Genomic DNA, 12,935 nt, shown 5'->3' with positions numbered 1-12,935 from the left:
CACACCTCCAAAGAAATGCATCTGCGAGGTTTTGGTAAAAGAGAGTCCTTTGTGCAGAGAGTAAGCCGGGAGAACATGACCCCCGCCCTGCGGTATGCGGCACACCTGTGCGGACAGAGGGGGCGGGGCGGGGCCGGGAGCCCTTCACCCTCGCAGGGATCACCACCCCCCTTTCTTCTCCCTGAGTAGCGTCTCCACTGCCCCTTTGTTCCGGCTTACACCTTCAAAAGGCGTGCATGCGTGCGATGATCTCAGTGTGGGGATAAGAATAAAAGAGGTAGAGGGGAGGAAAACAGATAGATAGACAGATATAGATAGATAGATAGATATAGGGAGACAGAAGTGGTGCCGGGGCCTCGCCCCACCTACCTTTGCAAGCCTTGCGGTGGGTGATGGGCTTGCCCAGGTCGCGGTAGTAGCCCTCCTTGCAGTAGTGGCAGTGACGGCCGGCTGTGTTGTGGCGACAGTTAAGGCAGACGCCCCCGCTCTTGCGCCCCGACAGCTTGTAAAGCTCCATGTTGAAACGGCACCGCCGGGCATGCAGGTTGCAGTTACAGGCTGCGGGAGGCAGGGACTCGGGTCAAAAGGGGGCCACCGAAGACTCTGGACATCCCCTCCAGTTCCCCCTCCATGGCCCGACCTCAAGGCAGCCTCTTCTCTGGGAGCTTTTCCTAGGCTCCCCTGTTTGCATCCATCAGCCCCTACAGACCACCTGACTGTGCCTGACCCATTGCCAGGCACTTGCTTCCCTCCCCATGGAGAAGGTTCAATCCCTGCAAAGGATCACCACCTCCACCCTCTATCTATCCCCAGTCAGAGTTGGGAGGTGCGGCTGGCATCCTTCTTGTGCCCAAATCCTGTTTGTCATTGGCTGAACTGTGCCCCTTCTCTGCCCCCATTCATATGCTGAAGCCCTAACCCTAGAATCTCCAAATGTAACTTGTATTTGGAGACATCCTGGCAGACAGAGGGCTTCCCTGATAGCTCAGTTGGTAAAGAATCCGCCTGCAATACAGGAGACCCCAGTTTGGTTCCTGGGTCGGGAAGATCCGTTGCAGAAGGGATAGGCTACCCACTCCAGTATTCTTGGGCTTCGCTGGTGGCTCAGCTGGTAAAAAAGAATACGCCTGCAATACGGGAGGGAGACTTGGGTTCAATCCCTAGGTTGGGAAAATCTCGAGAAGGGAAAGGCTACCCACTACAGTATTCTGACCTGGAGAATCCCATGGACAGTATAGTCAGACAACACTGAACGACTTTTACTTCACTGGCAGACAGAGGACCTACCCTAGAAATGGGGTCCCCTCTCGTTTTAATGAGGACACTAGGGTGGGCCCTAGTCCAAGCACTGGCATCCTCTTTTCATAGAGAGGAAGTCTGGACACACAGAGAGGTGGCAGGGGTGCAAGTCAAGAAGAGAGGTCTCAGGAGAAACCAGACCTGTCCACACTTTGATCTTGACTCCAGCCTCCAAATTATAAGAAGTACACATGTGTTGGTTTACGCGTCCCAGTGGGAGGCATTTTATCACTGCAGCCCAAGCTGATGCACGTACTTCTTCTGAGCATCACTTCGACCCATGCATGCTCCGCACGCCCTTGCGCCCCAGACACTGACCTGGACTCTCCTTTCCCCCACCTCCTCCTGCACGATCTCCCTTCCTGCCATCAACTTCCTCCCACAGTGTGGTGGCCACGCTCCTGCAGCTGGGTCCTCTGGACAGGCCCTCAGCATCCTGCCCCTGGCCTTCACAATTCTGTCTAACCCTGCTTCCCTCTGCCTGTTCCCCACACGAGTGCTCCTGTGGACTTTTCCCCTCGGCTCTGATGCTCTCCCGGGTCTGCCTGGTTCCCCCCTCACAGCAGTGACCACCTCTGTGCTCCTGACCCGCCAAATCCACATTTCCGGCTTCCACTTCGAGGTCTTCATGTGGACCCAGAGGCGCCTCCCCCAGACCCATTCACTGCTCTCCATCCATCAGACCTCAGACTCCGCCCTCCCCCCACCCCCGCTCCACTGAGCCCTCCAGGCTCCCAACACTGTAACTGGAGCAGGAGTTCTGAGCCCCTGTCTGAGGATGTCCAGCACCTACTTGAAATTTTTCAGTGCTCCCCACTGAATAAAACCAAAATCATTTAACACTGCCTCCAGGGCTCTGTATAAACTGGTCCAGCTCCTCTCTCCCACTGTAGCTCTGCTCAGCCCCCCTCTCTTCTTAGGCTTCAGCTGTATCAAACCCTTTCAGTTTCTGGAGCAGGCTGCATATGAGGACCCCTCACCTGTCCCCTCTGTGGGGACAGACATGTGCTGCTCCTTCCCTCCTAGGATTCTCTGCTCTCAAGCCCTCTTCTTATCTGACTGCCTCCTTCCATCAGCCCTTTCTTGGTTTCAATGTCACTTCCAGGCCCATCTTCACCTTCCGCCTGCCCAGCTTACACACAAAGGCTCTGAGCTCCCCAGGCACCCAGGAGGGCCCCACCCCCCTCAGCTTTCCTCATGTTACCCTGTGACACTGTTACCTGTTTCTTCTTTAGGCTTCTAACTCGGGGGTATCTCCAGCTTAAATCTGGCCTAATCTTGCACACTCTACAACGCAACTTGCTTTTGCACTAAGCTTGTTTTAAATAGCCTTTTTTCCCCCCTGACTGCACCACATAGCATGTGGGCTCTTAGTCTCCTGATCAGGGATTGAACCCGTGCCCCTTGCATTGGAAGCAGAGTCTTAACCACTGGACCACCAGGGAAGTCCTAAATCACCTTTTATGCAATTGTTAAATATATGTTTAATACCAGACACTTGAAAAACAAAAGCAAAAAGGTTAAAAAAAAAAACGCACTCAAGTTTCCACCAACTGCTGTTAATATCGGGTCTTTCTCTGCAGGCTTTAATTAACATTTATTCAGCTGTGGAGCTCTTTCTTTCTGACAGACATGGATCATCCATGTACCTCTCGCTTCCTAGCCTATTTTCGCATGATGATGAATATTTTTTAATGTCAGATAACGTCCATCATAATTTTGAAAGTCCTCCACTGTATGAATACACGAAATGGGCTCCTTGGAAACAGAAGTTGATGCAGTAAAAAGCTGGGCCTTGGGACCTCCCTGGTGGTCCAGTAGTTAAGACTCTGCCCTCCAATGCAGGGGGTGTGGGTTCAAGCCTTTGTTGAGGAAGATCCCACATGCCATGAGGTGTGGCCAAAAATCCAAAATAAAAAGCAGCGCCTTCCCGGGTTGGGCAGTTATTTCCAGTTTTTCACTATTATAAACAATACAGTGGTAACCACCTTTGAACACACATATGTGTACTCCGCTCTGATGACTGTCATACAGTAAATTTCTCAGGACAGAATTGCTAGGTTAAATTTTGGTGTTTTTAACTTGAGATCCCAAATGCCAAATTGCCCTCAAGAAAGGCTGTCCTGGTTTACTCTCCCACTAGCAGGATGTGAAAGGTCCTACCTACTCCCTATTCTCCATACTGTTGAAAAGAAAAACAACATGCATTTGGTATCAGCATTCCTTTTTTTTTTTAACCTTTGCCAATTCATCTGGAAAACACACACACACACAATTTTAATCTGTATGTCTTTGATGACCAGTGAAGTTGGACATTTCTTGGTGTGGTTGTTTTTCTACTTATATTTCTTTTTTTGTGTACGCACTGCCTGTTCATGTCATTTGCCCAGTTTTCAAATAAAGGTGGGGGTTTTTTTTCTGATGACATCTACTGTATTTGTATGTTTTATATACCAGTTGCAAATATTTTTTACCAGTTTCTTATTCACATACTACTTCGCTGATTTAAAAAATTTTGCCTCTTTCATTTTTCTCTCTGATGTTATGATAAACTTCTTTAAATATTCTTCCTAGAGCCACTCTCCAAATGACACACTATTTACAAGTAGAGATGGATGAGGGTTTTAGAGGACGTGCTGTGTGTGATACAAGAGAAAAGACCTCAGCTTAAGCCTGAAGTCTGGAAGAAGCATCCAGAAGCCAAATTAGGCCAAAGAATGACTCCCAAGAGCTTTACAAGTCTCCCCTCATCACCTCCAGCCCTCAGGGCTGAGTTCAACTAGATACAAAGAAACCTCTTCAGCCATGCCCTGCCCAGGGAACCATACAAGTTCACTGTCGCTGGGGACTCACTCAGCCAGACTTGGGGAGAGGGTGCTGCTCCGAGGGGTTAAGCAAACTACCAGCCTAGGACCACCGAGCCAGGAAATGTGGGCCCAGGACTAGGGCCCAGGTCTCTCGGTTCCTGGCCAATTGCCCCAAAGGAAAGGACCCAGGTCCCTGGAAGGAACAGCTCGCCCTAGACCAAGGGTCAGAATCCAGATCTTTTCTACTAGGACAGAAGTCACAAGGCCCTGGCACAGGGATCTGGAAGGATCTCCAGGGTGACACTTCCTCAGACCTCTGGGCTAGGAGAAAGGCCTCAGGAGTAGTATCTTCTGGTCCATCTCAGAGGCAGATGCTAAGCTGGTAGTCACATCTGTAAAGTCAGCCCAGCTGTCCCCCGTGACCTCCTGGGAGCTCAGCACCCCGCTTCCCCACTCCAAGGGAAACCTCTGGCTGGTATCTCTCTTCTACCTTCCACGCACCTTCCACCAACCGAAGCTCTTCCCAAACAACCGGTCACACAAAAGAAAGCTCAGAGACTGAACATCAAAAGGCAGGGCTCCCCTGCCCCCCGCGCTGTCCCCCTCCTCCCGGAGCTGTCAGGGGACATCAGTGACCATTGCCCACACTCAGGCTTCTGCAACGCATTTCACAGCTTGTTTTCTTTTCTCTTTGTTTTATTTTCTCTGCGCAAATGGAAAAATGCGTCGGGCCAAGCAGCTCACATCTGGAGCCCTCGGCTGCACACAGGGATGTCGCCTGGCTCCCAGCCTGTCCTCTGCCCCTTCCCTGGAAAGACACCTTAATCCCTCACGCCTTCCTGTTTATCTCCTGCCTCTCTTGGAGGCAAAAATATTGGGTATTAGTTCTGTTATCAGATTTCAAGGCGGGAAGGAAAGGGGAGGTTTGTAAGAATGGAGAGGTCAGCCCGGGAGACCAGGGAGGGCAGAGGGCAGCACAGCTTAGAGGAGCACCTCTGCACCCTGTCCAGGGGGTCCCCTGGCCACTCAAGGGAGCTGGTCTGGCCTGCTCCCCAAGCACCATGCCCTCCTTCAGCTGTTGCGTGGAGATCACCAAGGACATTTCACGGACAGCTGCATTTCAGACCCAGAGGCATGACATGGGGACATCTGGAAAGAGGAAGGAGAAAGCGAGCTCCTCACCCACCACCCAGCAGGGAAAGGGGCCCAGGAGATGGGGTCCCATTTTCCTCTCCTATCGAAAGGTCTTCTAAGCCTCTTCACATATCTGTCACCACCACTCCTTAAGCTTCTATGAACTTCTCCCACCAACCTGGACTATCCAACCCCTCACCACCTCCAGGTGGTTTAATCAACACACAGGTAGGTGCTCCAGCTTTGTGCCACATCCAGTGCCACAGGCCCTGAGGGAGACAGGGGCTCCTGGTATCATAGATGGATAGGGCAGATGAGCAAGCTCTTACATAAAGTGGGACAAATGCTCCCCTCAGTGGGGCTGTTTCCTGGAGGATGAGGACAGTGTTCACCCTTATATCTTCCAGCCCACAGCAGACCTCGAGATGCTTTCATTGTACAAAGGAGAGAAAAAGAGAGTGAAAATAAGAAAGCAAGAGGGAAGATGGATGGATGGACGGATGGATGGATGGGTGGCTGGCTGAGTAGATGGACACATGGATGATGGATGGGCTGGTGGGTGGGTGGGTAGGTGGATGGATGGATGATAGGCGGATGAATGGATGAGTGTATGGGTAGATGGGTAGGTGGGTGGATATATGGATGGGTGGGTAGATGAGTAGAAAGATTAGGTAGGTAGATAGGTGGAAATATAGGATAAGTGGGGGACTGACACCCGTTGCATTTGTGATATTTCTTGTGGCTTTGAACTCCTTTAAACTTGTCCTGCTGTTTTAACTCATTGATTCAGCTCCTGTCTGCTCAAGTGGACTGCAGTGCTCCAAGGAGAAGAACCCGCATTAGGATGCCCTGGACTCCTTCCGGGACCCCAAGGAAGGCTTAGTAAGACCTCACACACCATGGCGACTGAATCCGCACCTGTTGGTTTGATAACAAATCCGTTGGTTTGTTGGTTTTACTAGTCACAGGAGCTGGTCCTCCCCTGAAAGGTGTGATGTGCTAACCCCAGTCCCCCCAGGGCTCTCCCAGGCCCTGGAGAACCCAGCACACGTTGCTAAGCTGGATCCTGGCCCTGTCTCTCAGAGACTCAGGTCCCAGCTCCCCTGAATGCCATGTGGCTCAGGGCCTTGTTCAATGGGCCCCCTCAGAGCTCTGAGCGCAGGGTCCTCCCCACCTTCCCCGCACACAGGATCCATCCTAACATTTCCCCCTGCCTTCCAAGTCAGTACTTCTGAGAAAAGTTGCCCAGGTTAGTCTGGCAGCACAGCAGGGCACTCTGGACTCACATATCTGCAACTGAACTGCCCCAAATAACCGGCCCCTGTGTGCTCCACCCACAGGCTGGGGGCTTTGTATGCAGGAAACAGTCCCTAGCCCTGGGCCGCCTGAGTGCCCATGGAAGCATAGCTCTCAGACCTGCCATGAGACCCCTCACTCATTACTAGTGAGACCAGCCCCTCAACTGTCTGATCCAGCTGTCCCTCCATCAGTGGACCATTCCATGAGCGAAAATGGAGCTAAGAGCAGTCACCACTTTCACTGGTTAAGCATCTTTCCGATTAAAGATTTCAATGTTACTATCATTTTAGACCTGTTGCTTAAGTCACCTGCTTCAAATATGAACATCTCAGGTGTCTCTCCAGCTCAGCTGAGCGCCTGACACTTTTAAGCAACTTGATGTCAAGATTTCAACAACTTAAATGGAATGGACACATTTCCACATGTCCAGGCTACCGGGACAGGTGGGGACACAACGGGCACTTACAGGGTTGGAGGGGGGAAGGGGCTGCCTGTATTTCCAGTTCCTTTGCTAATTTGGTCTGGTGACCAAGGTGAGGCCCACAAGACCTACTCAACGACACAAGAAATGTCCAGAACATTCTAGGTAGGGGATTAGACCGGTGGTTCTCAACCACGGGCCATTCTGTCCCCCAGCAGACGTCAGACAACGTTACTACAGACATTTTTGGATGTCACAACTGCCAAAGGAGCTGCTATCAGCATCTTGAGGACCGACACCAAAGTCCTACCCAGCACAGAGCAGACACAGCCAAGTCATCCCGCCCCAAATGCTAACACTGCCAAGTGTGAGAAAGCCTGGGTTAGAGAAATGGTGAATCCCTCAGCCCAAGGGCAGGGGAAGCTTTACATCCTCAGCTGCTGCCTGTAACAGCAAACTCTGCAGCTTCAAATGCCACCCAGGGAGCTGCAGCCGTTTCTTCCTTCAACAAATGCCAACTGAAGCCTTTAGAAGGACCAGATTGTGGTGTGAGCAGACAAGACAGAGATCTGCCCTCAGGGCGCTTCTGTCTCAGAAGAGAGCCAGACGGCAGTCTGGTAACCACACTGTAGACCTGGAATTTCCAACTGTGCCTAGAGCTATGGGAGCTTCAAGGCTGGCTCAGTGGTAAAGAACCCACCTGCCACTGCAGGAGATGGGGGTTCGATCCCTGAGTCGGGAAGATCCCTTGGAGGAGGAAATGGCAACCCACTCCAGTATTCTTGCCTGGAGAATCCCATGGACAGAGGAGCCTGGCAGGCTGCACTCAAAAGGGTCACAAAGAGTCGGACAGAACTGAGTGCGCGTGCTAGAGCTATGGGGGTACTGATGCTCAGGGAGGCCCTTCTGCTGAGATCAGATAGAGACAGCAGGGCCTGAAAAAAAAAATCAGAGGACAGACAAGTATTCTTGCCATGGCTGCAGATGGAACTCCCTGGGAAACCTGTTCAAATGCAGATTCTGACTCAAAAGGGCCAGGAGGGGCCTGGGAGTCTGCACCTCTAACAGCCACGGCCCCACCCCGGGCACTGCTGCTACTGGTCCACAGACCAGCAGCGAAGGCTAGTGCAATCAGAACTAAACTGAAAAGAAGTCAGCTGGAATAGAAGCCACTCTGGAGAGAGAGCCCATGGGGAGGCGAAGATGGCGTCTGAAACGGAGCTGTGGGGGGAGGTCTGCTTTCAGAAGAAGCCTCTGAAACGACTTGTTCAGAATAGCAAAAACATCTGAGAGTTATTTTTAAGAATTTGGGGTAGTTTGTATTTCCTTTTATTTAGTCTTTTTCTACTCTACTTGGTATACTGTTTATTTAGAAATCGTTTGACCCTTTTTTATAAATGTTAAGTATTCCGCCCCCAGGGCTGGCTTCTTGGGGCCCAGTTCCAGCTTCTCCGAGATGACCAGGCTGAGGTATCATGGCTCCCCACACACCTGGCTCCCGCCAGCACCTGGGGACACTGTGCTGGGCTCTCCAAGGGCTTCGTCCTGGACAGGGGCTGAGGCAGAGCCCACCCAAGCATTTCTGCGGCCCCCACCCCTTCATGTCTACAGGTGAGCTGGGCATAAGAAAAATGATCACTGGCATACGTCAATTTGCAAACTCCAGACTGTAGGTTTCGTTTTTACTAATGGCAAATCTGGTAGCCCATAGGTTTATTTACTCACTCAGTTGTTATTTCCTGGGCACCTACTACATGCCAAGCTCCAGGCAAGGGGCTGGGATAGCACAGTGGGCAGGACAAATGTGGTCCTTCCTTACCCTGGTAGAGTCTTCGGGGATACCTGGTATATGAAAAAGTCTGGTCAATGCTGCTGTCAGCTCACCACTGAGGACTACCCCTTCCCCCTGAATACAGGGCTTAAAGCTTGTCACCTGGACATCAGCTGCCAAAGCGACATGGTGGTGCCCAGCTGGGGTGAGCCAAAGAGGCTGTGCAGCTGCGAAGAGACTAGAAGCATCTCATGGGAGCCATTTGGTTCCAGCCAAGGCTCGAGGGCTTGCAGTCATTTGCAGAGTGCGTTGTGTTGTGTCCAAGTGTCAGCTTCAATCTGAATGACTGTTGAACATACCACCTAGACACAGCCAGGAGGACTGGACAACTCGCTTGTCTGGAAGAAAACCCAACAGTCCAGGCTGGGTGTGACACTGCCCAGCTGAGCTAAGGATTGATCCACGGGGCTCCAGGGGTTCCCAGAAAGACGATGTGACGCCTAAAGACATGAGACAGGACCACCAATGACAACCCCCACCAGACACTGCACACTTCTGCACGAGGGCTTGTCCATCTCTTCATTCAATAAATATCAACAGAGCCCCTTAGATATGCCAGCCTCTGAGTTGGGAAGAAAACCTGGAATGGGACTGATCCTGCTACACTTTGCTTGTTCCAGACTACATATGGTCCTCCTTCCTTCTCTTGAGGTTTGCTTTTGAATTCAAGGAGGCATTAAACCCCTGCCAAGAACCCAACATGGGACGGTTCTCAAACGTGAGTGCGTAGGTGAGTGCGCAGAATCACCAGGAGCGCCTGCCAAAACAGAGGCAGCTGAACCCCACACCCAGGACTTGTTCAGTAGGCTGCAGGTGGGGCATGACCCCCTGTGCTGCTAACACCACCCCAGGTGATGCTGACGCTGCCCGCCCCAGGGCCACACCAGGAGGACCACTGGCTCAGAACATGCAGAGGCAAAAAAAGATGCGTGAAGGCAAAGAAAGGACCTAGAACCTCACACTTGAGTGGAGTTATGATTGTTGCTGTTGTTATTGTTGTTTAGCCACTAAGTCGTGTCCGATTCTTTGAGACCCCATGGACTATATAGCCCACCTGTGTCCTCTGTCCATGGAATTCTCCAGGCAAGAATACTGGAATGGGTTGCCATTTCCTCCTCCAGGGGATCTCCCCAACCCAGGGATTGACCCCGCATCTCCTGCAGTGGCAGGTGAACTCTTTACCACTGTGCCATTATGATTAAGTAAACTCAAAGTGGCACACAACTAATACAACATCACAAGGTTGCAAGGACGAGAGACAAGAGAACTGGAGCTGATTTGGGAGAGCGGGGACCTGAGTGCTACTCCTGGCTCTGCGGCTCACCCCGGTGTCTGTCATTGGAAAGCCCCCGGCCTCTCTGAGCCTCTGTGTTCCCATCAGAAAAATAAGGACATTGGGTCTGATGATCTCCGAGTTCTTTCCCAGCCCTGAAAGTCTATGGCAGAGGGACACCAAAACTCCTGGAGGTTAAGGGGCAGGTTCTACCTGGCAGGGATGCTTCTGGGAGTTCAGGAGGAGTGTGCTCTAGCTGCAAACAAGCCACAAGGGTGGGATTGAGTGGGTCAGGTGTCAGGAAGACCATTTTCAGCCTGCAGGTAGGTCAGAAATAGGGCACAATGGTACCACGGCTCCTGCAGACCATGACCTTGATCTTCTGGAGGTGATGGGGCATTCAGCATGGAAGCAGCCTCAGAAGGGGAGTAGTCGACAAGAATGGTAACCACCTGCTTCATAAGGGTGGACTCTCCAGGGCTCTGGGCAGAGAAAACCATTCTGAGGGAGAAGGTCGTTCGGTGGAGAGTTGATGCAGGAATCTCGGTGAAAGGATTTCCAAGAGGGCTGTCAGCAGTGAGGAACTTCCCTGGGTTGGGGAGGGGGGCGCCGAGAACCCCCTTGAAGCTGAGTTCTCACAGTGGGGAGTCGACCGAGCTTTCTGGAAATCTCTTTGACACCTTCTCTTAGGAGACAGAAGCCCTGCCAAGCCACAAAGCTTTTCTTTTTTTTTTTTTTTAAGCTCCAACTTGAAAACAAAATCTCTGACCCCAGACCTGTGCTTTATCTCTGATATCAGAAACAGAATGGACAAGAGGTGGATCAAGGTGTAAGAAAAAAGAGGAAAAAAAAAAAAAAAAACTAGAAAATGCTTTCAAAATCTTCCCCAGTGTCCCGTCCAGGAGGCTGGAGTTCCCAGCGGCCAAGGCGGGCTTTAGATGGTTCCTGATAAAGTCCCAGGAGAGAAGTGGCCTGTGTTTGTCGAGGGCTTAGAGAGCTTTAGCCGCGTCTGCACACAAAGGGGCCCTCTGTCAACAGTCCTTCAGGCCACTAATAGGGCTGAACAAACACCAGGGTAACAAGCTCTTCACACCTGTGGGGCTTGGGAAAGGCCGGGCCCCTTTGTCAAGACAGCGGACAAAAGAGCTGCTGGGAGCTCTCGCCCCCACCCAGCCAGACCTTCCTGGGCTTCTGAAGCAGGGCCTGGGGTGGGGTTGGGGGGTGCAGACATCTGAGATCTGCAAGCAGAAATGTGAACTCCATTCGGGCAGAGAGACAGTGGATTAACGCGATTCCCGCGCACAGACAGTCAGAGGGCGGACCAGAGGCGGCCTTTCGAGGGCTGGGCTGGGGCCACAGCGGCGGGATGCGGGGTCGCAGGGTGAGAGACCGAGTGTCTTTCTCCCCCGAGGTCTGTGAGGGCGACCGGCCCCTCCCCAGGGGACCGCGCAGAACCATCCCTCGAATGGGCTTGACCTCCCCGTCACTTTTTCCACTGACTTTTTTTTCTCCGTAAACATCGGAGCTTTTTCTTTCCCCTGCCCTTTTTTGGCTGCTGCGCCTCCCCCGAAGGCTTTGAAACGATCCTTCCTAACGTCTCCCAGGCTTTTTTTTTTTGCTGCCGAGGAATAACTCAGGGCTCCTGCCGCACAAACATCCTCCTCTCGGAAATGCCGGGGAGGCTTCAGTGAGCCCTGAGGAGCCGTCTCAGTTCTGGGTCTGCAGCTCCAGTTCCTCACACCCTCACTTCCCAGGGCCCCACCCAGGGCCCTCCCTCGGGGACCTCAGCCCCGGCCTGTGTGTTCTTCCCAACTCCAGTCGGGCCCCACCACCCCGATTCCCTCTTCCAACCCTCCTCTCACCTTGTCACTACCCTGTTCTGGAAACTTCCTCGGCCACCCACTGACTACAAGATGCCAACTCCCCTGCCCTCAAGGGTATTAATTTCAAAAGAGACGTCCGGAGCCTAGGAGTCTTGCTTCTCACTTATAACAGGGCCCACCCTGTGTGAACACCCCTGCCCACCCCCGGTCATGCACAAAAGGAAAATGGCACGTCATCCTCCAAGGGCAAAAACAGCATCTCAGGCTGCTGGGGGCTTCCAAGTTTTTCTAGTTTACCCTCTTGTCACAGAAGAAAGGAGAAAAAACGAGGCCCCGACGGGCAGAGAGACCTTGCCAAGGACCTGGAACTCGTTAGGGAGCTCTTTCCAGACCTCCAGCACAGTGAGGTGGCACGGCCATGGGCAGAAAGAAGCTCGATAAACCCCGTGGTTGCTGGAATTCATTTCCCAAGGCCGAGAGTTTTCAAAAGCAAAGAGATTGTCTGAGCAAAACTGCCCCCACCCCGCAAGCTCCACTCCCCATGAGATGCTGTTTCCTCCCAGCCTCTTCACCCTGCCCAGATGCCTTGTCTAGCAGCGGGGGGCTGCCTTCCAGCCTCCGCTCCCCAGAGGTGGCGCACACGGTCCCCAGGCTTTATTAACAGACACAGGAGAGCTGATTTGCCAGTTGGCCAAGTCTGGCCCCTGGCTCCCCCCACACCAGAGTCATTTCCCATCTGTAACAGGTCCCATAGCCGAGTCTGGCACATGCCAGGCGGCAGCCTCCAGCGCCAGTGGGAGAGGCTGGCCGTGAGGCGCTTTAATGACTTGCAGCCGATTCTGTTCCCCTGACACCAGGCAGGAAAACATGCAACATGCAATTCCCAGGATACCTTCCCCCATGGTGCCACAACCCTGCGCTTCTCTGCTGGACCAGTTAATTGAATTCCACTCTGCAGACAACTTTGACGTGGGCTAGAAGCCTGGAGACCAACCTTGGCTGCACCCTGCACTGCTCTGGGGGATGCGACCCTGCACACAGGACCACG

The 12,935-nt window shown here is 52.6% G+C and overlaps 1 protein-coding gene across 1 annotated transcript in view; it reads right to left on the bottom strand.

The window, feature by feature from the left end:
• Positions 1–12,935, bottom strand: part of NTN1 (netrin 1) — a 186,773-nt gene that overhangs the window by 65,523 nt on the left and 108,315 nt on the right. The window contains exon 2 of the mRNA XM_052658337.1: positions 370–558. Coding sequence (XP_052514297.1) covers positions 370–558 — 189 coding nt within the window. The remainder of the gene's footprint in view (positions 1–369; positions 559–12,935) is intronic.

This window comes from Budorcas taxicolor, chromosome 19 (assembly GCF_023091745.1).
Source record: "Budorcas taxicolor isolate Tak-1 chromosome 19, Takin1.1, whole genome shotgun sequence".
Classification (NCBI taxonomy): domain Eukaryota; kingdom Metazoa; phylum Chordata; class Mammalia; order Artiodactyla; family Bovidae; genus Budorcas; species Budorcas taxicolor.
The sequence above is the reverse complement of the archived record's forward strand: the minus strand, read 5'-3'. Positions and strand labels throughout refer to the sequence as shown.